General features: G+C 41.8%; 1 protein-coding gene across 1 annotated transcript in view; it reads right to left on the bottom strand.

The window, feature by feature from the left end:
- The window catches only part of LOC109106915 (von Willebrand factor A domain-containing protein 5A-like), a 51,275-nt gene that overhangs the window by 13,684 nt on the left and 11,912 nt on the right, over nt 1-25,679 (bottom strand). The window contains exons 3-15 of the mRNA XM_042715944.1: nt 10,709-10,911; nt 9,294-9,516; nt 8,804-8,964; nt 8,579-8,693; nt 4,614-4,789; nt 4,443-4,531; nt 4,223-4,352; nt 4,047-4,159; nt 3,844-3,958; nt 3,592-3,759; nt 3,286-3,389; nt 2,079-2,299; nt 1,150-1,230 (exon numbers count right to left, since the gene is read on the bottom strand). Coding sequence (XP_042571878.1) covers nt 1,150-1,230; nt 2,079-2,299; nt 3,286-3,389; nt 3,592-3,759; nt 3,844-3,958; nt 4,047-4,159; nt 4,223-4,352; nt 4,443-4,531; nt 4,614-4,789; nt 8,579-8,693; nt 8,804-8,964; nt 9,294-9,516; nt 10,709-10,911 — 1,899 coding nt within the window. The remainder of the gene's footprint in view (nt 1-1,149; nt 1,231-2,078; nt 2,300-3,285; nt 3,390-3,591; nt 3,760-3,843; nt 3,959-4,046; nt 4,160-4,222; nt 4,353-4,442; nt 4,532-4,613; nt 4,790-8,578; nt 8,694-8,803; nt 8,965-9,293; nt 9,517-10,708; nt 10,912-25,679) is intronic.

Here is a 25,679-nt window from a genome sequence, read left to right as displayed (position 1 = left end):
CCATACCCTGGGTGTAAGTGTTAGCCTAACTTCTGCCCAGGGTATGTCATATGTCAGGGTATGTCACATATGTCTATAGTTATTATTCCATTATAATCCTATGGTTGTAGTATAGGAAGAAAGATGACTACGTGACCAGAATGTCCAGACCCAGATGAGAAACATCTGGGAAAAGGGTCTTTCTCCTTACCAGACCAAATAGATGGCCCCTTCTCTCTGGGGATCGAATTGTAAGCATAAGGAAAATTATGGAATATTGGGAAGGCCCTGTATATGGTATATAAGGAGATACTGCATAACATTCGGGAGATCTCTTTGCAAGGAACTCTCGGCTTTATTCTCCTTGAAATAAAGTATTTTCTTCTGAAAGCAAAACCCCAGACTGAGTGTGATTCTTCGGAGCTGAGGCAGATGACACTACACTTACACTTACAATCAAAGGTCAAATGTAATGATCAGGATTGTTCAGGGATGCTCGTTTAGGGTCAGTCGACGATGGGAAGGATTCGAATCTCAGCCCTGATTTTTAGGGGTTTCTGTTGAATTTAGTGCGCGAGCAGAACAGTTCAGGCTTCTCCTGAATGAGACCATAAAAGTTTGAGTGTGCAATTTCTTTAAAATACCCCCCACTTTGGGTTTGAATATGTCTGGACCAGACAGAAAGCTGACATATTCACAGATAAAAGTCCTCTATGAGAGTGTTCTGCTTTAAAAAACTGAGTCTGAGATTCTGCTGCTTACAGAACTGCTAGAGCTGCTAGAAATCTGGGGGAAAGCTTTATTCATGTGCTTGGAGAAATGTACATCTGTAATAAAAACACAACAAATAATACACATTAAAATTGTCCTAGTGAACTTAACATCTTTGAAAATGTCCTATCTGGTCCCCCACCAGGGACATTCAACCCCAGAATGATGGATTTTTCTTTTAAAAATTCATAGTTAAACAAGTGTGTTGTGTGCCGAAACACAGAAACTGTGGTTAAACCAGGTTAAAACAAACAAACAAACAAAAAAACAAAAAAAAACCTGGTGGTTTTGCATCACCAATACAAAGGGAATATCAAACAACCTCCATTGGACCACTTGAGCTGGACTGGCCCACTTAAAAGATTAAAAAGGAAAGAAAATATGTATTTTATTTCTTACCGCACATATTCATAGGGGCACCAAACACGATACAGTTTATTGGCATAGGGGCACCATACGCTGCAGATCCTCCGAACATAACTAGTAAAGAATATAATTTCACATGTTGATGATGTCAGTCACCAATATTAGACTATTACATAGGCAGAGTTTCACATTTTTACCTGGGGAGCACCTACTTGCAGACCACGAGCTCTGATTTTTACACACCATAAATACCATATTTTCTCCACTCTTTTAGTTATGGGTTTATTAAAAAAAAAACAAAAAAAAAAAAACATCCATTTTCAGACTAAAGCGGGAACAGAACGAGAAGAGAGTCTACTCATGCGATACTTTGAGATTCGCCAGAGAATAGAGCTTATTTTTAAAAACATTAATTAAAAATTATTTAGCCCGAACTTACTCATTCTACACACTAAAATAATAGGATAAAGCAAAATAAATGAAAAAATGTGAAAATATTTTATTCATAGCTCTGGCAAAATCAGTTGGCTCTGGTCAGTGCATATAATGCATATAATGTAAACAGCATGGATAAATAGTGAATCAAACGTTATCCAGAGATAATGTGATGATGTATTATGTGTGTTTAAATACATTTATTTAGCTGACCACCGGAAGTGTCCAATTGTTTATTCCAAAGCCACTCCAAATGCAGGATATTGATAATGTAGATTAAAAGTCCTGCATTGCCGTTTATACTGTTGCTAGTGACTAGCTCCGCCCACACATAAAACAATATTACACTATCATGTGACAGGAAACCTGTTTATGAAATCTTTCTAAACAGTCCTGATCCCGGAGGGCCAGTGTCCTGCACAGTTGATCTAGTTCAGGCGAGTTTGATCTGGACTGGAGGACAGTGGCTCTCCAGGATCTGGACCGCACAGCCCTGCTCTAAACACACACAGAATCAGTGAACTTACGCCCTGTTGGCACTCTCCTCTGCAGCAGCGGCCCTTTGACCGTCTGTTTGCTGTCTTTATTAACGCTGATGAAGGCCGTGTGAACGCTGCTCACTCCGGCCTGAACGCTGAGCTCCACAATCCTGCTCCTGATGTTCTCCACACCTGAAGCTCGTCCGGCCTGCTCCTGCAGCTCTAGAGAGCGGATCACAGACCGGGCCGCCAGCCGGTGGATCGTCAGCCTGTAATACACACAGTCTGTAATACACACAGTCTGATATGGTGAAGCTAATATGAACGCAGGACATCTGATCACACGTCACATCTACAATGAAATGAACAATAATAAAACTGTATTAGTGGGATTTATTTGTTGGCCAAGCAAGGAGGCAATGGAAGTTCAATAGCGATGTCCGATTCTTTCCAATCAACCTGATGAATCGGTTCACAAATCACACTGAGTGATTCATCTGCAAACCGGACTGATCCGATCGCAGCTGTTCTTGAGTCAGCGACTCAGTGATTCAATGATCCAGGATATTACTGGAGTTTGAGTGCGTGCGAATCTGATGGTGTGAAAGTAAGTTTTGAATGCTGAATTTTACTGCTGATTATTGAGGAATATCATACTTATGTCATGATTGTCAGTAAAGGCTGGCTAACACCAAAAGATTTTTACAGTCTTACTGTATCAGATTTTCAGAATGTGAGAGACCACAAACATGACAATAAATAGTTTTTCTTTCTATAGTGCGTATTATTGTCCATGCATCACCACTGCTGTGTTTGTTTCAGATGTTAGAAACTAGCATATTTGCACAGCGTTCGTCTTCAACTGTTAAACACAGTTTTGCCTCTTTTAACTTATGTACATTGTATTTCTATAGTATTTGCTGCCACATATTTACACAAATTTTGTGTGTGTGTGTGTGTACATGCTTTTCTATCCCGTTGGAGACTTATATCTAAATACACACAGACTCATGGGGATTGTGTCACTTAGGGGACCTTAATTGAGGTCCCATGGGTACAAAAGCTTATAAATCATACAGAATGAGTTTTTTTTGGAGATTGTAAAAATGTTTTCTGTGAGGGGTAGGGTTAGGTGTAGCGCAATAGAATATACAGTTTGTACAGTATAAAAACCATTACACTTTTTGAGAGTCCTCACAAGGATAGTAAACCATATGTGTGTGTGTGTGCGTGTGTGCATGTGTGCATTTGTTACCCTGTGTCTTCCTTTGGTTTAAGAGTAAACTGGAGCTGGTTAGTCACTGGTTGATCTTTTAGCCTGTATTTCACAGTTACAGCTCCTTCGGTCTCTCCTGAACTCTGATGAGAGAGAAACAGAAAGTAAAGTGAGGATTTGGTGATTTTACATTCTTCAGCTACTTTCTTAAGGGCTGGTGTTGCATCACATCGGGGTTAGGAGAGGCTGCCAGGCAGCACAGCAATTCTTCTTAATCACAGAAACACACAAAATGATTGACATGTTGTATTTTGTCTGCAGGCTACTAATAATTAAACCATTTACAGCTTTGACCTGTCCTTTAATCTGAGCATAGATGAGCGCCCTCTGACCCTGGAACAGTGCACTGATGGGTGGGGACAGCATGTCCACCATCACGCCCTCAGGAACGGTCCAATCCACAGAGATATCATCCACAGCTGGCTGGAGAGCAAACCTGAGCGACTGCATCACCTGATGGAGAAGAGAGGCTGGTAAATAAACACCCTAAACCTCTTGCACTGACTGGATCCAGTCTGATTCCGCAGCAGATCTTACTTTGGGCTGCATGCGGTCAGTCCCTGTGATGAACTGAGCGTGACCAGAACCTTCTCTGGCCATTCCTGTGACGAGAGCCGTACTCGCACCCTCACCGATCCCGAAGGAGAAACACCTGGAGGCACAAGAGCAGCTCCAGCACTGAGCTTCTGACATGAACTAACCCTGGAGTAAATGAGGAGCACTGAGACGAGTGAACACACCTGTGAGAGAAAGTCTGACTCTTCACCAGATCCAGCACCTCCTTCGTGTTCCACACCTCTCCATCAGTGAAGACGAACAGCTGAGAGAAAATCTCAGGATGAGAAAAACACCTCTCCAATTAACAGAACAATTCCTTTACTGTTGATAGCTTATAATTTACCTTACTTCTTTAATCTGGGTAACAGGGCTGACTGTAGATGTGTTTCAGAGGCTGTAGGATCTCTGTGCCACCCATATCTGCGCTCATGCTCTTTACTCTCCTTAGAGCTTCTTCCATCGTGACCTCGCTGTACACAACACTCTGACTGCAACGACACACACCACAATCTCTCTCAAAACCACAGCCAACCAACATGAGATCAGTCCTGAAGAACATTAAACATCCAGTAACTGACGGGAAGAAGCACTCAAAGCAAGAGCCGAATCCGTAGATGTTGAAGTAGCATCCCATGGGCAAACTCTTCAGCAGCAGCAGCAGCGTGTCCTACAGAGACACATGAACCAATGAGTTCAGTGACTCAGTGCATCTCAAATTAATGTGTCATATCTGAAATCCTAAATCTTACTCTTGCACTTTCAATGCGCTTCTGTGCGTCTTTCCCATGATGCATCTTCCAGCTCATACTGCCGGATCTGTCGACCAGAAAAACGAACTCTCTTTGAGATGCCAATGATGACATCACCTCCGCAGGGAACTCTGGGTACAAACTGATCATGAGCGCTGGGTCGCCCATCAGAGACCCTGAAACAGAGACAGGGTAAACAGGGTAACGGTGTAAATGGCCTGAATTCAGTATGAACCGTGTTACATTGTTCAAACCACCTGAACACCTCATCAAGCCCTGTGTCCCGACTCACGTATCATCCACCCTAAACATCAGAGCCCAGAGCAGTTCTCTGCACACCATCATTACTAATATTACCCACAAACCCTTGAGCTGTGGACGAGAATATGATTATTCTGTTCAGAACTACAAAGGTTTATTTATGCTCATTATGGTTTGAATAGTGAATTTTAGGGTGTATTCACACCAGGAAAGTCTGCTAGTTCACTTGCTTTGGTCCGGACCAAATACAATGTTGATTTATTTTTTTTTATTTATTTTTTTGTGGTGTGGTTCGCTTTCACACTGCCCTTTTTGCAAGTGAACCAGAAATTGTAAACAAAACCACACGTATGCTAAGGTCATCCATTCATTGGACAGAAATTCTCAAGCAGGGAAAAACAGGAAGTTTGAAAACATGCTAATCATGGAGACTTTTTTAATGCATTTGTTATTATTTTTCTGATTTTCTGTTATCAGCTACCAACGCAATATGAAGACACTTATGAACATCAGATGAGTATTCATCTGATGTCTCTTTGGAGACATCATTGGAGCTCCAGGTCGAACCACTACTCATTTTTCAATGGCTAGCAAATGTAGCGAACACAACACTTTCTCATAAGGCAACTCCAACTATGGAAGGCGCAGTGCTTTCTGCAATTGGGTCAGATCGAGGTCAGATCATATTCACACTTTAAACGAACCGTACCAGAATTCGTTTGGAACTGAACCGGGATAACCTCTTTAGCTGGGTCTCGGTTTGGTTGACTTGTACAAACAGGCCAAATACACACTAAATAGGGAGATAAGAGTGGCAAAGTTAAACTACTCTGAAGAGCTAAAAAAAAAAAACAGCTTTCAAATATTGACTCTACATCAGTGTGGAAAGGCCTAAAAGCCATCACCAGCTACAAGACCCCATCCCTCAGCACTGAGGACAATCAACACCTGGCTGAAGACCTGAATGAGTTTTATTGCAGGTTTGAAAAGCAAAAGCCTGGTCTGACACCCAACACCCACTCTGACCATCTTACAGCACAGCCATCAACACCCTTACCCTCCCCCTCCCTCCCCTCATTGTTTCTCAGCCTGTACTCAAGATCTGTGAAGAGGATGTATGCAAAGTCTTCAGGAAGCAGAAGGTAAGAAAAGCCAAAGGCCCAGATGGTGTCTCTCCAGCCTGCCTGAAAGCCTGTGCTGTCCAGCTATCATCCATCTTCACATTAATCTTCAACAGATCCCTGGAGCTGTGTGAAGTCTCCTCCTGCTTCAAACGCTCCACCATCATCCTTGTACCCAAGAAACCAAAAATCGCAGGACCTAATGACTACAGACCTGTTGCTTTAACATCTGTGGTCATGAAGTCATTTGAGAGACTGGTGCTGGCCTACTTGATGGACATTACTGGACCCTTGCTGGACCCACTGCAGTTTGCTTACAGAGCAAACAGGTCTGTGGATGATGCAGTCAATATGGGATTGCACTACATCCTCCAACATCTGGACAAACCAGGGACTCATACAAGGATCTTATCTGTGGACTTCAGCTCCGCTTTCAACACCATCATCCCAATTATTTTTTGTATTTGGTGTAATGCAATGTGTTTATGTGGTTTAAGGTTCAAAAAACACATTATTTTCCACATACTGTACATTATTGCATCTCCTCTATGCCCCGCCTTCTGAAACGCGTCGATTTTTACAAAGCTCATCGTTCTGAAAAGTGAGGTGTGCTCTGATTGGCCAGCTATCCAGTGCATTGTGATTGGCCGAATGCCTCAAGCTTGAGACAGAAATGTTATGCCCCTCACCATACTGTGATGCGTGTCCCAGCAACACGAGACTCAGTCCAGCTGCTCTGCTCGAGCACATCTCATCATCGGTTCTCTTTTAGCAGTGCAGTCAATGTACTGTTAGGAGTAACTGAATAACTTGGGATATTGCCTAGTCTATTCTACTGCTCAAAACTCACGTTTGAGTCATCATTGGCAAATTATTTAAATATAAAAACCATACCTACAGGCTGTGAGTCAGAAGCACCAAACTGTCCTTGTAAAGTTTGAACTGCCCAACTTTATATAAACAGCCGTTGTGCCACAGATGCATTGCAGGCTACTGGTTCAGGAAACAGTCCTCATCCTCCAAAAAATGTGCAGCACACATCTGAATATTTGGGTTAAACTGTTCTGGAACAGTGTTGAAATACAACTTGACCACTGATTTCTAGTCGTGTCCTCTTTTGAAAGAACAAAGTTTCACTTCAACGAAACACACAGCGTCTCCACAACATGGCGCTGGCGGCAACAGAGAGAATAAAAGTTACGCCTTCTTTCTCTGCGTGAACATTTGTGCAAATCTTCCAACATAGTGACGTAGAGATGTGCGGTGTGTTTAAACAAGGCATTTTAGGGGGGTGTGGACGAGTCTTAACTTTGATAAAGAATATCTCTTTGGATTTGAGACTTTAGTCTTTGTAAGTTTACAGATCTTCTTTATGCAACGAGAGCTTGTAACACTCCAAAGAGAAAGGAAAACTTGAAATCGCATCATATGACCCCTTTAAGAAGACTGCAATGGACTGTTAGGCCAGCAGAAAGGATCATTGGAGTGCACCTGCCCAGTCTTCAGGACTTATACAACTCCAGAGTGAAGAAACGGGCAGATAACATCATCAAAGACCCCCGACACAACCTGTTTGCACTTCTCCCCTCAGGCAGACGCTACAGATCTCTGTGCACTAGAACATCTAGACATAAAAACTGTTTTTCCCCCCATGCCATCTCCAGCTTAAACAGCTAACATATGAATCATTACCTGTGTTCTGTCATTTATTTCCGTAAATCATTCTGCATCTTTAATTATTGCCTTTCTCAAGTGTTATATAAATACATATGCATAATCTCTTTATTTATATAGTTCTATATAGAGTAAAAATGCACAATCTGTACATAAATCAATCTACTGTTCCAGATTCATGCACATTATTTATTGCTTATTCTCACTATTTAATTTTAATTTTTATTTTTTTGTTCTCATGTCAGATGTGTATGTATGCATGTATGTTTGTATGTACCAGGAGCACCTTAAAAAAAACACAAATTCCTTGTGTGTTTGCGCACACCTGGCGAATAAAACTAATTCTGATTCTGATGCACACCAGGGTGTGATTGCTGTATTCACACCTGCCAAAAAGATCCGCACCAAAGGGAGAAACGAACCAGAGTTCGTTTCAATCGAACCAAACAAGACAGGTGTGAATACACCCTTAGATACATATACAAGCACAATAGCAAAACAAATGAGTTTGGTTATTGACTTATGCTATATGTGAAATAATTAGCATAGTTTTCCACACAAAAGACAACAACACCTCTTCTCTCTGTAATACAGTAGGGAGAATTGTTAATAGTCTAAATGAAATGAAATGTGGTGTATATAGAGGAGAGTGAAACAGTGACAGGATGCTTTCTCTTGTTGTAGGTTAAAATCAGCAGTCTGATCACTTAGTGAGACATCAACAACAAATAATTGCCTTCATGAAGAAATTCTGACAATTTGGGATATTTTACACTGCAGTCGTAAGTCTGAAGCTTCTATGAGCTGTCAATGACTTAATGTTCATTTTAGGGTGAGCTGACCCTTTAAGTCACATATTAGCAGTATATCTACAGCTTACTGACTGTATGTAGAAACAAACCCATCTACCTGACTGAGCTGCAGCTGCTCCGGCCTCCACCACAGCAGTGGACTGATGGGTGTTCTCATAGTACAGAAGCAGCTCCACATCCTTATCGAACCGGTGACCAGCACTCAGATTCACCTACACACAGCATCACAGGCTTCTGGTGACGTTAAGTGCATAAAAGCCTTACACACTCTGTACACTCTGACACACACACACACACACACACACACACACACACACAGTACCGTGGCATGAGTGTGCTGCGCGTCGAGGAACTCCAGAGGATCCAGAGGGCAGCTGGACTCCAGTCTGGAGATTCGGTCTGAAGATCTTACATCAACACTCAGTGACAGAGTGTAAGGAATAACACATGCTGAGGAAACTTCTGGAACACTGGCTGCTGAAGCTGAGAGAATCACATGGACAAACAGAGATGTTATATAACACCAGTCAATGTAGAACCCAACAGCTGAACCACAACTGACCTGTATCTATGAAAACACTGACAAGAGGTTGTATACATCATTCACTATGTTTTCTTGGAAGAATATGTTCATCAAAAGATGTCTTGTACCTTGTTTTGGTTTTGTTTTCAAAATCTTTGCCTCTTTAAATCAAACATAACTGAATTATAAAAGGAAAAACCCTTGTGAAGATGTGGACAGTCACTGCTGTGACCTGTATGTGATTATGATATCAGTGTGTGTTTTTGCTGAAATCTGGTAAACTGTGCACCTGCGGGTGTGTATCGTGGGTTGAGTACAGCCGGCAGACAGAAGCGCAGTGCATGATCGACCTGAATGCTGAGCTCGATGACGTAGACGATGGTGATGGAGGCATTCTGACCCGAAGACAAACAGCCGACACTCAGTCTGAACACGTCTGAACTCTCATCACTCTCTTCCAGCAGAAACGCCTGCTGACCCGAACTCACAGCATCATCATACTGATCCCGCGCCTGCAGGAGACAAACACATCCATAACCACAACACCAGAACATCCTAACGTACTGTTATTCTAGCTGACATGTAACTACTAATAAGAGAAAGATATGGGGAACAATATCCCTTGTCATTTCTGTCTGATCTCAACAGTCTGAGCAGAACATTTCAACGCTTTTTATTTATTGGTTGCAGTTCTCAAACTTATCAAGACAAGTTTAGTGTACAGTACGTCAATGCCATATTTTGATTAATATTAACTTTGCCGTATTTCAGGTAAATCATAGTGCTGCAAGAGCATCATTAGACCTTTGACTGGCCCTTTGCAGATCTGTGGTAAAAATGTTCATTATTTTCTAATGCTGCGGATCTCTTGAAGGCCTCTCCAACTATTGATAGTTTTTAGTCACGTGATGGTCACGGAGACTTGGAGGCTTAACATCCATAGAAATGAATAACAGACTTGTCAATTTTCAATCTCAAAAGAAGACAACATGTGAAAAAAGTCCAGGTTTTGGGCGCTTGTGATCCATATACTTCACCTGCAATATTTCAAACACTAGGTGTTTTTCACATTTATCATTTTAGAACGCCCTGCTGTTTTTAAAGTGCCTTAATGTACTAAAACAGTGATATTAAAAGATCAAATTCAGTATAGATTTTATTGAATGCATATTAAATACAGCAGATGAGCCCAGAATATGAACACAACATGCTAAATGTTTAAGCGTTTTGTTTGTAAATGGTTTTTTTTGGAAAAATGCTTAACAGGAAACTGCATGCTGTGTAAAGCAGAATAAAGCAGCTCTCTAGAAAACGGTCGCCGTGATTTTTGATGTTTTGATGTTCCTGGACCAACATCTTTTGATGATCCTGAATCAACATTATTGTCCAAAAATATAGACTTAACCCAATCCCTACCCTTAAACCTAATTTATTCCTAAAATCAGTGGGAAATGATAGCTGATTAACAAGGGTGTAGAAGCACCTAACCCTGATTGTAAGCCTAAAACATATTTCCAGAAATGTTATATCTCTATTTTGATTGGTTGATTGGAATTTTGTTCCAGGATCATCAAGGATGTTGATCCAGGAACATGGTGTACTTGGTGAAATCACACTCACTGTAGAAAAGGTTAGGGTTGGGACTGAGCAGGAATCCAACACCAGTCATAGATAAAACACAACACCGCTGTTGTTTAGACTCACACTCTCTTTGTCTTGCACCTCCGCCACAATCTCCTGCTCTCCAATCTTGGCACTGAAGTGGCAGATAGCGGCATCGGCGGGCAGTGGGAAGACGAACATGGCGTCTAGCGGACGATCCTCCTCATTAACATACTGCAGACTGGAGTGGACAGAGGCCACGTGATCCCGAACGTGCAGCTGCACTGAGATGCTCTTCAGAGGAACTGAGAGAAAGACAAACATCTCAACTCTCACTTCAGAAGATCAAACACACAAATATCTCAACTCTCTCTTCAGAAGAAAAAAAACATGCAAACATCTCAACACTCTCTTCAGAAGATCAACACAAACACACAAACATCTCAGCACTCTCTTCAAAAAATCAAACACACAAACATCTCAACACTCTCTTCAGAAGATCAAACACACAAACATCTCAATACTTTCTTCAGAAGATCAAAACAAACACACAAACATCTCAACACTCTCTTCAGAAGTTCTACACAAACATCTCAACACTCTCTTCAGAAGATCTACACAAACACACAAACATCTCAGCACTCTCTTCAGAAGTTCAAACACACAAACATCTCAACACTCTCTTCAGAAGATCAACACAAACACACAAACATCTCAACACTCTCTTCAGAAGTTCTACACAAACTCAACACTCTCCTCAAAGATCAAACACACAAACATCTCAACACTCTCTTCAGAAGATCAACACACACATCTCAACACTCTCCTCAGAAGATCAAACACACAAACATCTCAACACTTTCTTCAGAAGATCTGCACAAACACACAATCATCTCAACACTCTCATCAGAAGATCAAACACACAAACATCTCAACATTCTCTTCAGAAGATCAACACAAACACACAAACATCTCAGCACTCTCTTCAGAAGATCTACACAAACATCTCAGCACTCTCTTCAGAAGATCTACACAAACATCTCAACACTCTCTTCAGAAGATCAAACACACAAACATCTCAACACTCTCTTCAGAAGATCAACACAAACACACAAACATCTCAACACTTTCTTCAGAAGATCAACACAAACATCTCAACACCTTCTTCAGAAGATCAAACACACAAACATCTCAACACTCTCTTCAGAAGATCAACACAAACACACAAACATCTCAACACTTTCTTCAGAAGATCAACACAAACATCTCAACACTCTCTTCAGAAGATCAACACAAACACGCAAACATCTCAGCACTCTCTTCAGAAGATCAACACAAACATCTCAACACTTTCTTCAGAAGATCAACACAAACATCTCAACACTCTCTTCAGAAGATCTGCACAAACACACAAACATCTCAACACTCTCTTCAGAAGATCTACACAAACATCTCAACACACTCTTCAGAAGATCAAACACACAAAAAACTGAACACGCTCTGCTAGTGTTACTTTAGTCAACGAAAATTATGGCTAAATATCGTCGTCAACAAACCTTTATCATGTGACGAAAACGAGACGAGACGTAAATGCTGGTCATGTCACGATGACTATAATTAAATGTATAATGCAATATTGTTGACGAACAAAAACGAGACTAAAAACTATGCTAAAATATATCTTCATTTTCGTTGACCAAAACGATACGAAACAAAATGTTATAACGTTATTTCGTCTCGCTTTTTCGCGTTATTGTTATTATTTTGCAGTATTTCTGTTTCCTATGTCTCACTGCGCAGACGTGACCGATGTCACTTCCTCAAGTCCCACTCGCAGCATTATTTAGAAGACGACAACAAACAAAGTTAAGCAGGATTTATACTTTCGCCTGGCTCCGCTGACTGTGAGCGCACCTTCCCAGATGGACGAGGCTTTTATACTTGTCACGTTCACCATTGTACTATTCTTTAAAGACAGGGGAGCGACGAGGAGTAATTGTCCTCTAAAACCGTTGGGAATCACCAGTCAGAAGAAGTCATTTGCCAGTACAAGTCTTGTGATGAATGAGTTGATGAATTAATAATTTCTTTTTGTACAAACTTAAAACAATCTTAAACTTTTGGCTGTATTTCACATCAAACACAAGACAACTTTAAGCTAACAGTGTATAATTAATATCTAAATTAATTCTAATTCTATTTTATACAATAAAAATAAAACATCAAATAAGAAGCCTTGGACAGACTATGCAAATTTTTTTTCCAAAAAAACGTTTTCCGTCAAAAAGCACCTGATGGAGTTTGAACTACACATTACAGTTTTTTTCAGTCGCTAACAAGCGTTTGTCCAACCAGTTGTCACATTTTCAAAACTCTACACACAATTAGCACAGCATAAGTCTTTTGTGGCCATACCATTCACACATTTCATGTCGTTTTCACACAATATGCAGTCAGTGAACACATTTCCACAATGCTTACATTTTCTTAACAGACAAGCTATACCTCCCAACAAAATTATGGATTGTTTTTGTAGAATTTACGAATGTTAACACACAACATCCCACAATAGCAAAAACAATATTCCAAACCTTAGATACAGTATAAAAACCTCTGCTTCTGCAATGATATCAGTTCAAAAACAATATATCTCAGCTGATAATAAACAAACAATTGAATAATTTACACATAGCTGATTTATGTTGGGTAAATTGGGCCAACCACAGCTGATTCCAGTCTGGCTTAGACTCAGTGGCAGGGGTTATTTTTTTATATTACATTGACACTTATTCAGTAAAAGAAGGACTTTGAGAAGTGATGTTTTTGGAAACAGAAACAGAAAAAGACAAACACTGTAATGTCTGGACGAGGAAGAGTAAGAGCAAGGGGCCCAGGGAGAAGAGCAGGCCCAGTGAGAGATGCAGTGAGAGATGCAGTGAGAGATGCAGGAGCAGTGAGAGGTGCAGGAGCAGTGAGAGGTGCAGGAGCAGTGAGAGGTGCAGGAGCAGTTAGAGGTGCAGGAGCAGTGAGAGATGCAGTGAGCAGTTTAGAGGTGCAGGAGCAGTGAGAGATGCAGTGAGAGATGCAGTGAGAGATGCAGGAGCAGTGAGAGGTGCAGTGAGAGATGCAGTGAGAGATGCAGGAGCAGTGAGAGGTGCAGGAGCAGTGAGAGGTGCAGTGAGAGGTGCAGTGAGAGAGGCAGGAGCAGTGAGAGGTGCAGGAGCAGGTTACAGTGAGGTATTAAGAAACTAAAAAGCATCAAATACAAAAAGAGATGCAGGAGCAGTGAGAGAGCAGTGAGAGGTGCAGTGAGAGATGCAGTGAGAGAAGCAGTGAGAGGTGCAGGAGCAGTGAGGATGGCAGTGAGAGATGCAGTGAGAGATGCAGGTGCAGGAGGTGCAGGAGCAGTTAGAGGTGCAGGAGCAGTGAGAGATGCAGTGAGAGGTGCAGGAGCAGTGAGAAGAGCAGATGCAGTGAGAGATGCAGTGAGAGATGCAGTGAGAGGTGCAGGAGCAGTGAGAAGAGCAGATGCAGTGAGAGATGCAGTCAGAGGTGCAGGGGATAGCAGTGAGAGGTGCAGTGAGAGTGAGAGGTGCAGGAGCAGTGAGAGATGCAGAGAGGTGAGAGGTGCAGGAGCAGTGAGAGAAGCAGTGAGAGGTGCAGGAGCAGTGAGAGGTGCAGTAAGAGGTGCAGGAGTGTGAGAGATGCAGTGAGAGAAGCAGTGAGAGGTGCAGGAGCAGTGAGAGAAGCAGTGAGAGGTGCAGGAGCAGTGAGAGATGCAGTGAGAGAAGCGCAGGTGCAGCAGTGAGAGATGCAGTGAGAGATGCAGTGAGAGGTGCAGGAGAGGTGCAGTGAGAGAAGCAGTGAGAGGTGCAGGAGGTGCAGCAGTGAGAGGTGCAGTAAGAGGTGCAGGTGCAGTGAGAGGAGCAGGGCAAGGGAGAAGAGCATGCCCAAGGAGAGGGCAAGGTAGAGGTGTAAGAATTTGTGGTGGCAGCATTCCAAGGGCTGCAAGAACAGTAGTCAGTGATGAAATTCGTGCCACTATCACTGACAATGTAATCAACCATGGTCTTTCACTAAGAGAGGCTGGTAAAAGAGTGCAGCCCAATTTGAAGCGGTCAACGGTTGCCTCCATTATACGCATCTTTCAACAAACCAACAGGTAAGTATTCCATTTTACATGGATTGTTTCTATTCTCACTTGACTTGTCAATAAGGTCATACAGTAATGCATATGTAGAATTTTTTGTCCCTCTTAAGAATGCAAAGTCTTCCACTCTCTGGGGGAAGAGGAAAGCTCCTCAATAATGATCAAGAGCTTGCCATTGTAGAAATGGTTGTTGCAAATAATGCAATAAAACTGCACGAAATTAAAAAAACTAGAATTGTGGAGGACCATGAGATATTTCACAATACATTGTCCAAACACAGTGTGCGGATGAAGCAGCTCTACACTGTTCCCTTTGAGAGGAACAGTGAGAGAGTCAAGGAGTTACGACGACAATATGTCCAGGTATAGTGTATATTCAATTCAATGTCCAGTTCTATAAGCTTTGCACTTTGCAAGTAGGTAACCAACACAATAATAGGTTACAGCACAGTATGTTATACAGTAATGACATGATTTACATAAACTTTGTTTCAGATAGTTATTGAATTGGAGGCCAACCAGGCCCCTCATGAATTCATATACATAGATGAGTCAGGATTCAATCTGGCCAAAAGGCGTCAACGTGGACGAACTGTAATTGGAAAAAGGGCCACAGTTGATGTTCCAGGACAGAGAGGGGCAAACATTACCATGTGTGCAGCAATTGCAAATGCAGGATTACTCCTTCACAGATGTCAGATTGGACCCTATAATACCGAGCGCCTCCTTGCCTTTCTCAATGATCTCCACCAGCGCCTGGTTCCAGAGCAGGATCAGGACGGTGAAAACTTGAGGACCTTTGTAATTACCTGGGACAATGTGGCTTTCCATCATTCGAAAGCAATAACAACATGGTTTGAAGTCTGGTAAGACTGGTAAGTGTCTTCCTTCCACCCTATTCACCTTTTTTCAACCCCATAGATTAGTTATTTTCTGCATGGAGGTGGAAGGTTTATGACCATCAGCCACATGACCGGATGTCCCTCCTTGAAGCCATGGATGCTGGCTGCAGGGACATCACAGTTCATGATTGCCAAGGGTGTATCCGACATACCAAGCAGTTTTATCCCAGGTGCATCACCTTGGATAATATCAGATGTGATGGTGATGAAAACATGTGGCCTAACCCTGAAGATCGCAGAGATTATACAGTAATTTTTTAGGTTTTTTAGTCCCCCCCCTGTTTATCTGGGCTTTTTGCTGTTGTTTTTTTTATTCAGAATGTTCTTGTGTGTTTCATGGATATTTTTTTTCACTGTAGGCAAAACTGTAAAACTTTTTCTGTTCTATCATACTGTGTTTCTACTGTACCTCCTGTAGTAAACAGTAAAGGAAAATAAAACTGATTTGCTTTTTACTGGAAAGCTTTTGAATGTGAACATTACTGTACATGTGGACATACAGTTCCCAACCAAGAAATTTAGTGTAAAAATTGTGGATTGCATCTTTTGCATGCAAATACCTGTAAAACTGAAACATAAAAGTCTATGCAGTTTTTGTAATGTCAACAATAGCCAGTATTTTGAAACCTGGTGTACTTTGATTGACTGCATGTACCTTGTGAAGTGAAAACAAGTATTATTCTTTGACAGAATAATTTCATTTTGAGTCAGATTTACACTGTTTTGGTAAAGTTAGTGTGTGCAGAGAAAGATGTGTTCTATTTTGAAATGAAGAGTTAGTATATATTTAACAAAATGTGTTTTTGAGAAGAAAATTATCCATTTGGCCACTTGTGTTTTTTTGTAGGTGTGAGTCTGTGTTAAGAGTTTAGAAAAAGTATCTGAAGTATGGGTAAGCGCTTGTTAGCGATTGAAAAAAACTGTAAACTGCTTCTGTTTCACACAAATGCTGGCACAGACGTGCCTGTTTGGCTAGAATTGCCCTGAACTCGTGCATGTTCGGATGCGGAGCTATGTGAAAAAAATGCTGTGCACTCCGCCACACGAAATTAGTTCGCGAAACTTCCGGCAACACCGCGATTACGTCATATTTTCTACACTCACCCAAGCAAAATTGCGGACACGTTGAGTATAAATCAACCTTGACACAGAGAAAGGGACCAATGGCCGGCCAGCCGGGGTTTGTCTTTGGGAGAAAAATTAGCAGATTTTTTTTCTAATTACTTTATTTATTGTTTTTATTTATTTTATTTAAATGTATGTGTGTGTACTTCTAACATGTGTGGTTGGTAAAATAAATGTTGTAAATTCAAATCAGAGCATCTTCCGTGTCTGGAATGGATGTATTCTTGAGTCTATAAGGTAACAATAATATAATAAGATAACCATGTTTGAAATGGGTTTGGCTAAAAAAAAATTTTGCTTTCATCTAAACTTCTAGGTACTTGTACTAGATTGACTGGGTTAAATAGAATTGCATTAGTAAAAAGAGACTAAAATACCATTTTCGTCGACTAAAACTAGACTAAAATGTCATAAGTTTTCGTTGACTAAAACTAGACTAAAAAGAGTATGAACGTGACTAAAACTAATAAAAACTAAAATGACAGCTTCACACAAAGACTAGACTAAAATTAAAACAGGCCACCAAAAACAACACTACTCTCTGCAAAAGATCAAACACAAAGACCTCAACACTCTCTTCAGAAGATCAAACACACAAACAACTGAACACTGTCTGCAAAAGATAAAAAACAAAGACCTTAACACTCTCTTCCAAAGATCAAATACAAAAAGCCCTCAACAATCTCTTCAGAAGATCAAACACACAAACATCTCAATATTCTCTTCAGAGAATGATAAACTATTGATAACAAATAAGAATTTTACAAACAATAAACAGTTAATGCTGTAATATAAGGAGGAAGTGGAGAGTTTGTACCTGGCACATTTTTCTCAGACACCAAACCACAGCAGTTCACCATAATGACGCTCTGTGAGAACAAATCAGCTTAAGACCTACTGCACATTATATTTCATATGACTTGTGAGTTACGACTGTTTTTCTGAATTGCTAAAACACATTTCTTGAAACCATCATTCATTTTCTCAAAACCTTAAACACAAATCCAAATACTCAAACTAAATTCATGAAACCTCTGACTCTTCTGTCAAAATCAAACAATCACTGGAAAAGCATTTCACTTACACTCAAAATCAAACGGTGCTCTCAGATCACACACACACGAGTCAATAAAGAAAACACTACAGAGCATTCATTAGATACTACGGGGGAAAAATGGAGAACACAGCATACAGAACATTACAGAAAAAAGGTATTCTATTGAGTAAACAATTCTGCAGATCTGTAAAAAAGTATAGTAACTGCAACTAAGGCGAATATATTGTATAGGCCTACTGTATGTACTGCAAGAATAGTACTGAATGCTTGTAAATATTCAGCACTTGGATACTGCAAAAATTCTTCAGTCCAACTGCAAAGGCCAAAAAGATCAAATAAAACTAAATGAATAGCATGTTACAGTTCAATCAAATACTGCAAGTTGTGCAATTGTAAAATCAGGGTCAATGAGAGATTCATTATGTCTCAGCATCATGTCTTTGTGCTTCAGTCCGGCCTGAGGACTTTGTCCACATCACAAGTAATGTAGTCTTTTTTATGCTAGACAGAGATATAAAAACCCTCTGGTCTGACAGATCCAGCCTTGAAAAAGCTCTCTAAACCTTACTCTTTCTCTCCTCATACTCTTCCTCCTCATCCTCCACTTTTTACATGGTATCTTCCTCCTCTCCTTCTCAGATTGTTTCCATCTATTGTTCGTATCATTATTCAGTCACCTGTACCACTTGTGCACTCTGAACTGGCTCATATTTTGTACAGTTGGTTTGATCACATCATTAGAAACAAGTGTGAACAAGTTTGAATCATTGTGTGTAAACGATGACAACTGTGCTTTAGTTGTGTTTAACTTTTGCCACTTGTGTTTAGCATTTCTGCAGCACAAATGCATCACAGTGTGATAAGTGTTTAAGTGAATGAGTGTGTTTCACGAGTTCACGCATATAATTAGCGGAAGTATGATAATGCATATTTGGCGTGCTGTCCAGGGAAGGGCTCCGAGCTCCCGAACCTAGAGTACCCCTCTCCCTGTATAGTTGTAAAATGAACTCGAAGTGAGGAGATGGGGTGGAGGAGGGATGCTGATAAACCATCAATAGATAGAGGTAAGTCAACTGTATTTTTTTATACTGTGGTGTTGATTAACTTGATTGTGCTCCACCGGTGTTGATTAGGCTAAGTATCTGACGAGCTCCTCCCGAACCTTGTTAATAAAACATCATTTCACAAGTGCACGCTTACATATAATTAGCTGAAGTATGATAATTAGTGGTGGGCATAGATTAATTTTTTAAATCTAGATTCTCACTGTAATCTTGGAATTAATCTAGATTAATCTAGATTAAAATGGCTCATTTGAATTCTGCCGAAGGCATTCAAATTATGTTCAATAAGATGTACTTGTTAGTACTGATAGAGCTGTGCTGCACTCAAACATAGTAGTTTGACGATGACTCTTCCCCTGCGCTTACATCAGTGCTTGGCCCGGCATCTTCCGCATTAGCTAAGGGATGCTTTGCGTTTAGGTGGTACTTGAGACTGAAAGAACTCCTATAAATAATTCCGCATTGCACAAGTTGCAAACAACCTTACGCCTGTTTCACACATACTCCGTCTGCAGTGCGTATGCGTTGCATTTTTTTTTTTTTACACACCCAGCGTTCACGCGGTTGTGGTCTGTCAGTGCATTCCAGGAGCGGTGCGTCTGCAGCTGTGCAGGGTACGTTTACGTACCGAGTCTATTTTTGCTGTGCTGCATGCGCTGAAATAAAGTGATAGCGCATTGTTTGCGGTAAAAATTTACATGGATTGACATGGAAATGCAGTAATTTCACAATAAATGAATACTAATTATAGGCTTCTGTGTTATACACGCAACACATGGGTTTTTGGCTAGGTTTAAAACAAGAAAAAGAGCACCTTTAGATAAACGAGGCAACATGATATAGGCCTCTGCACTTTTATGGAAGCAGAAAAAAAACAAAGTTCATTAAGAACCGTGCGATTGCTTGTAATAAAGATTTAAATGCAAAAGGCACAAGAGTCGACTGTTTTCTGTCAGCGGTGCTTTAATATTAAAATATTTGCGATATCCCAACAAGAAAAGTAGGCTAATTGTTGTATAAATGTTTTGCCGCTTGCTTGAGCAGCTTATTATACAAACCTAGAAGTCAAATGCATGAATAATATGTTGTTTGTATTTATTAAGTTTAAACTAATGTCTATGATTATGAAAGATTGTTACTGTTCTGCTCTGTGAGTCACAATTTATTTATTTTTTTTTACATGGTTTGAAATATAGAATAATGAACAAATTTTGTTTGTGGACAAAACAGCCGCGGATCAGTAGCTGACTGCAAACACGTCCTGTGTGAAAGCACAATGAGTCCGTGCTGCTTCTGCACCACATACGTAACGCACTGCAGACAGAGTATGTGTGAAACAGGCCCAAGTCTTGTCGAGGTTTTTTTTGGGAAGCTTGGTAATTTCACAGTAGGCATACACACAGGTTCGAATACTCGTTCTCGCCCCCTACAGTGCAATTCGTCTAGGTATACATCCGCGCTTAACTATCACAGTGAAAGTCATCATAGCTTTCTTATAACACACAAAAATACCAACACATATTTTTTTATCGCCCAAAAAGAGTCTCACGTTAACGCAGCACGTTAACGCCAATAACGGCCCACCACTAATGATAATGCATATTTGGTGTGCTGTCCGGGGAAGGGCTCCAAGCTTGGGAATGGCCTGAACCTAGAGTACCCCCAAAAAGCAATTGAGCAAAGGACAGCTGCCAGACTAAGAACGCCCCCCAAAATAAGCATTGAGTACTGGCGGGGGCTAATTTTTAAAACGTCAGCTGGTTGGCAGGCCGGAAGAGCCTACGTACTCCGGTGGGAGTGACTTATGTGTTGGAAGGGTAGACCCCTACCAGCTGCTGGTACTGGACTACGTGGTTTGGGGCGCCCAGTCAGCAGGGCTCAAGCCGATGCTCGACGGGAGCTCACAGCGTTGGAATGGGCGAGTCCTACTGGCCGATGGGGAGGAGCAGCGTGATTGTATAGCCCGACCAGGAGGGCCCGAGTTGCCTCGACTGGAATAGGTCACAGTGTCGGCGTATGGGCCCTACTGGCTGAGAAGCCACTGTAATTCAGTGGGCAAAGGGCAGATGGCTGACCAAGAGGGCCCATGAAGCCTTTGACTGGAGATTAAGACTCAGGACAATGGACGTGTGGGTCCTCTGAGTTTGGCAGATAAAAAGGCTTTGGGCTGACCGACAAGGAGGAATCTTGCGACATTCGATGGGAGATCAATACTCACGGCATCGGATGGATGAGACTCGTTTGCGGGCAGCAAGTATAGAAACCTGTCCGGGAGAACTCTCGCAGATGTCTGATGGGAGCACATGCATCAGACGGGTAAGCCTTGCCAGATGGGGAGAGATAAAAGGAAAACCCGACTGGGAGGGCTCTCGCAACATCCGATGGGGTATCATACTCAGAACATCGAACGGGTAAGTCCGCCAGGTGGGGGGAAAGACATGAGGATAGCTGATAGGTCGAGACTCATGGTGTCGGATGGTTAAGCCTCGCCTACTTTCGAATGGAAAGGTAAAGTTGCGTGACTGGGAGACTCTCGCCAACGTCCGACGGGAGCACCCACATCGAACAGGTAAGTCTCGCCAACCGTTGAATGGAAAGGTAAAGATTGTCTGGTCAGGAGGCTCTCGACGATGTCTGACGGGAGCACACGCATCGAACAGGTAAGCCTCGCTGACCGTAGAAATGGAAAAAGAAAGAACTTCAAGCCCACAGAACCCACTGCATAACGAACGGGTAAGCCTCTCCAGATGTAAGACAGAAAGGTAAAGTTGTGTGGTCAGGAGGCTCTCACCAGCATCCAAAAGGAACTTCATGCTCACTGTATCAGCTGGGTAAGCTTCGCAGGCCGTAGAAAGGAAAAGGTAAGTTTGTGTGGTCGTGAGGCTCTCGCCGACGTCCGATGGGGGCTCAATACTCGCATATTGGATAGGTCAGCTTGGCGACTGTAAAATAGAAAGGTAAAGGTTGTCTGGCCAGGAGGCTCTCGCCAGCGTCCAATGGGAGCTCCATACTCACGGCATCGAATGGGTAAACCTCAACAAATATAAGACAGAAAGGTAAAGTTGTGTGGCCGGGAGACTCTCGCCGGCATCCGATGGGAGCTCAAACTCCTGGCATCGAATGGGTAAGTCTCGCTGACTGTGTGAAAGGAAGAAAAGGTAAAGTTGTGTGGCCGGGAGACTCTCGCCGGCATCCGATGGGAGCTCAAACTCCTGGCATCGAATGGGTAAGTCTCGCTGACTGTAGAAAGGAAAAGGTAAGGTTGTCTAGACTGGAGGCTCTCGCTGGCATACAATGGGAGCTCAATACTCACAGTATTAGATGGGTAAACCGTAGAATGGAAAGTAAAGGTTGTCTGACCAGGAGGCTCTTGCAGGCCTCCAACGGGAGCTTGATACTCGCAGTATTAGATAGGTAAGCTGACCGTAGAATGGAAAGGTAAAGGTTGTCTGACCAGGAGGCTCTCGCCGACGTCCAACGGGAGCACACAGCATCGAATGGGAAAGTCTCGCCGACCGTAGAAAGGAAAAGGTAAGGTTGTTTAGCCAGGAGGCTCTCACCGACATCCGATGGGAGCACACAGCATCGAACGGGTAAGCCTCGCTGACCATAAGAAAGGAAGGTAAAGTTGTATGGCCGGGAGGCTCTCGCCGGCGTCCAACGGGAGGGCTCTTGCAGCCTTCGACGGGAGTTCAATACTCACTGCACGGACGGGTAAGCAACACCATTAGTTAAAAATAAAACATTCACTCGACCTGGAAAGCTATTGCAGCATCTGACAGGAGTTTAATACTTGCGGCATCAGATGGGTAAACTTCGCCAGTAGTTGGATGGAAAAGGCAAGGTTTGCTCGACCGGAAGGCTCTCGCGGCATCTGACAGGAATTCAATACTCACTGCATCCGATGGGTGAGTCTTGCCGGTAGTTGAAAGAGAAACATTTGCTCCGCCGGGAACACTCTTGCAGCACCTGACAGGGAGTTCAATACTCAGAGCAATTTGAGTTGTCTAAAAGGGTGGATGCTATGAGGATTACTTTTTTGCATAATTGTTTAGCAAATCCAATAAGATGCTTCCGATAACGTGTCAGAAAATCTTGGTGCAGCTTGCATTCAAAAGTTAAGCATACAGCAAAATAGAATTTCCTGTGTTAGTGTACCCCAAATAAGTGCCATGAATCTGGATGCATGAGCATAGCTTTGAAAGCTGAGGTGATGTCGACTTTTGCCAGCCAAGTGCTAAGACCATGATTTTTCTTTTTTTTTTATTGATTGCATGATCATTGTCTACAGTTGAGAGAGAGAATTTATTAAAACCCTCTGGAGTCGATCCCCACATATACGCATTATGAGGCATCTTCTCCTGATAACCCTGAAAAGAACTTAAATTACACTTTCAGTTTTGGTCGTACAGATAAGAGCAATACATCAATCGATTCTGTAAAGGGTCTATTTTTATTGTATCCACACATAATAACAACAAAGCTTTGTGCATTTATAAAATAAAGAAAACAAGGTGTACTGTCTGCAGCCTTGGTCCGCGGTGATCTTAATTTAGAAACGCGTCCTTAACATGAACTGTAACTCAGCAAATACTCAACACAGAGACATGAGAGATATATCTATAGAACAGTGGCGATTTCTTTAAGACCGCAAGGGAAGCTCGGCTTCCCTTATAATGTCACAAAATTAATGGTCAAATATGTACTATTGTATTAACATTTTATTGACTAAAAATGCGTTAGAAAACGTTCATCTCAAAGATGAGTTCGTTCAGAATCAGTTACATATAGCAGGTCGGCTGACTCTATTTCCTTCTCATACATTCCCGCAGCATCACAGTGCATTTCCCTATTGAAGCCCAGCGTCCATTGACTTCAATGGGGCTGCTTTGAACATTTTTTTTCAGCGCTTCGAAACTAGACGGTCATTGGATAAACGCTGCCAATTAATGTCCCACCCACGGACGCTCAGCGTCTCTGGGGGTGAATGGGGGGTGGGCTGGCCCGAACTCCGAGCTTCTGCGTGATGATTGGAGGGTCTGTCAAAAGACTGCATCTCCTTTTGACTGACAGCGATTCTGTACTATAAGGAATCACTGAAGCTATTCGCGCTCAGTCCCATCGCGGATTTCTCAAGTTCAGTCGAAATAAAAACTGCTGCAAACCTATTTCTTTGATATTTGCTTGGCGAAATTGCTTGATTTTCATCATACATTTCACACAATTATACACCACATTCCTTGTTTCAGTTTTACAGAGTTTAATGCATTTTGCATTTGTCAAAGAGAAGAGGTCAGAGGGGGCTTTCCAAGCCATTTATGCTGAGTGTAAAAAACAAAACAGCAGATCTCACATCAGACCCACGAGATGAGCCCATGAGAAAGCGCCGGTCTGACCCAATTGCAGGATCCCCAAGTGCGATACAGAAATCTGTACATGGCCATCCTTGATAACATCTTGGAGCAGATTCCTCGACGTTTTTTCAAATTTGGAAAGCATGCTCTTCTTAGAATTAGTCAATCCAGGGAAATTTGGATGACATGAGACAGGTATTTCCAGAGGAGGCCTTCCAAAGCGTCCTGACAAAGTTATGGCCATCACTTTGATTCAGGAAGACTGAGGTCAGAACTTCAAGTCCTGTATTCAGATCAGGACTTGCAGGGTAACAGGGGAAAGCTGTGTGATTACTTGGTGTTCCTTAAAGACATGGAGTTGGACAGTGCAATGCCTCAGCTTTACAAACTGTTCTCATTAGTGGCAACAATTGGAGCTACATCTGCAGGTGTAGAAAGGAGCTTCTCCTGTTTAAAGCGACTCAAGTCCTACACCGGAAACACAATGGGCCAAGGCCGTTTAAGCAGCCTAGCTCTGCTGGCCATTGAGAGAACACTGGTCAAGTCACTTGAAAAGACTCCTAGTTGGTACGACAGGGTCACAGACCATTTTCTTGAAAAGGAACGTAGGGCAGAATTTAATTTTAAATAAAATAGACAATTTTATGATGTAGGCCGAAAATGAGCTTCCCCTCTCTGACAGACCAGTAGCCGCCACTGCTATAGAAAGCTTGACATGTCTACTTTTAAACTAAGCAAGTGCTACCAAAAACAAATATTCTGTGATAAAGTAATCCATATGAAAACAACGCGATGTCCGTCTTTCACGTCTCTCTTCATTATATCTAATGCGACCACACCCACGCGCTGAACGCGGTATTGATATTTTAATGTTCCACGTGAAGCTCGCGGCTTGTAAACACCCATACAGAAAACAAAGCAGCGAGACTGTTCAAGTTTTTTATTTTTATTTTATTTTACTGTTTGCTTCGGGCTGAGAGGAATAAGACATAATTCACCCCAAGAAGATGCGCTGAGGATTACCTCAGGATTTGAGTTTTGGATTTCCTCAGAAAAAAGAATGAAGCACTTTATCCAGCAGAGATCATAAACATGAGTAAGTCTTTTTTTATTTATATACTTGTATTAGGTTTCACACAACGTGTACACATTTACTAGTTAGACTTTTTCCAAACTGTAATTCCTGACTAAATGTATAATCAAGTGAAACATTATAAAGTTTAATTCACATCATCTACATGTTCTACTGTACTACTAGTATCACTGACCATCACAATAATGTTAATAATCCAGTTTATCATTTAGTTTATTTGAGAGCACATAGACAATATACACTTTCGAAATGCTAGTTATGTGATGTTCATTTATATATTTCAACATTACATAATACCAGTCAATACCAGCTTGCTAAAGCAGTAATA

Source organism: Cyprinus carpio, chromosome A25 (genome assembly GCF_018340385.1).
Source record: "Cyprinus carpio isolate SPL01 chromosome A25, ASM1834038v1, whole genome shotgun sequence".
Classification (NCBI taxonomy): Eukaryota; Metazoa; Chordata; class Actinopteri; order Cypriniformes; family Cyprinidae; genus Cyprinus; species Cyprinus carpio.
This window is presented reverse-complemented; position numbering and strand designations above follow the sequence as displayed.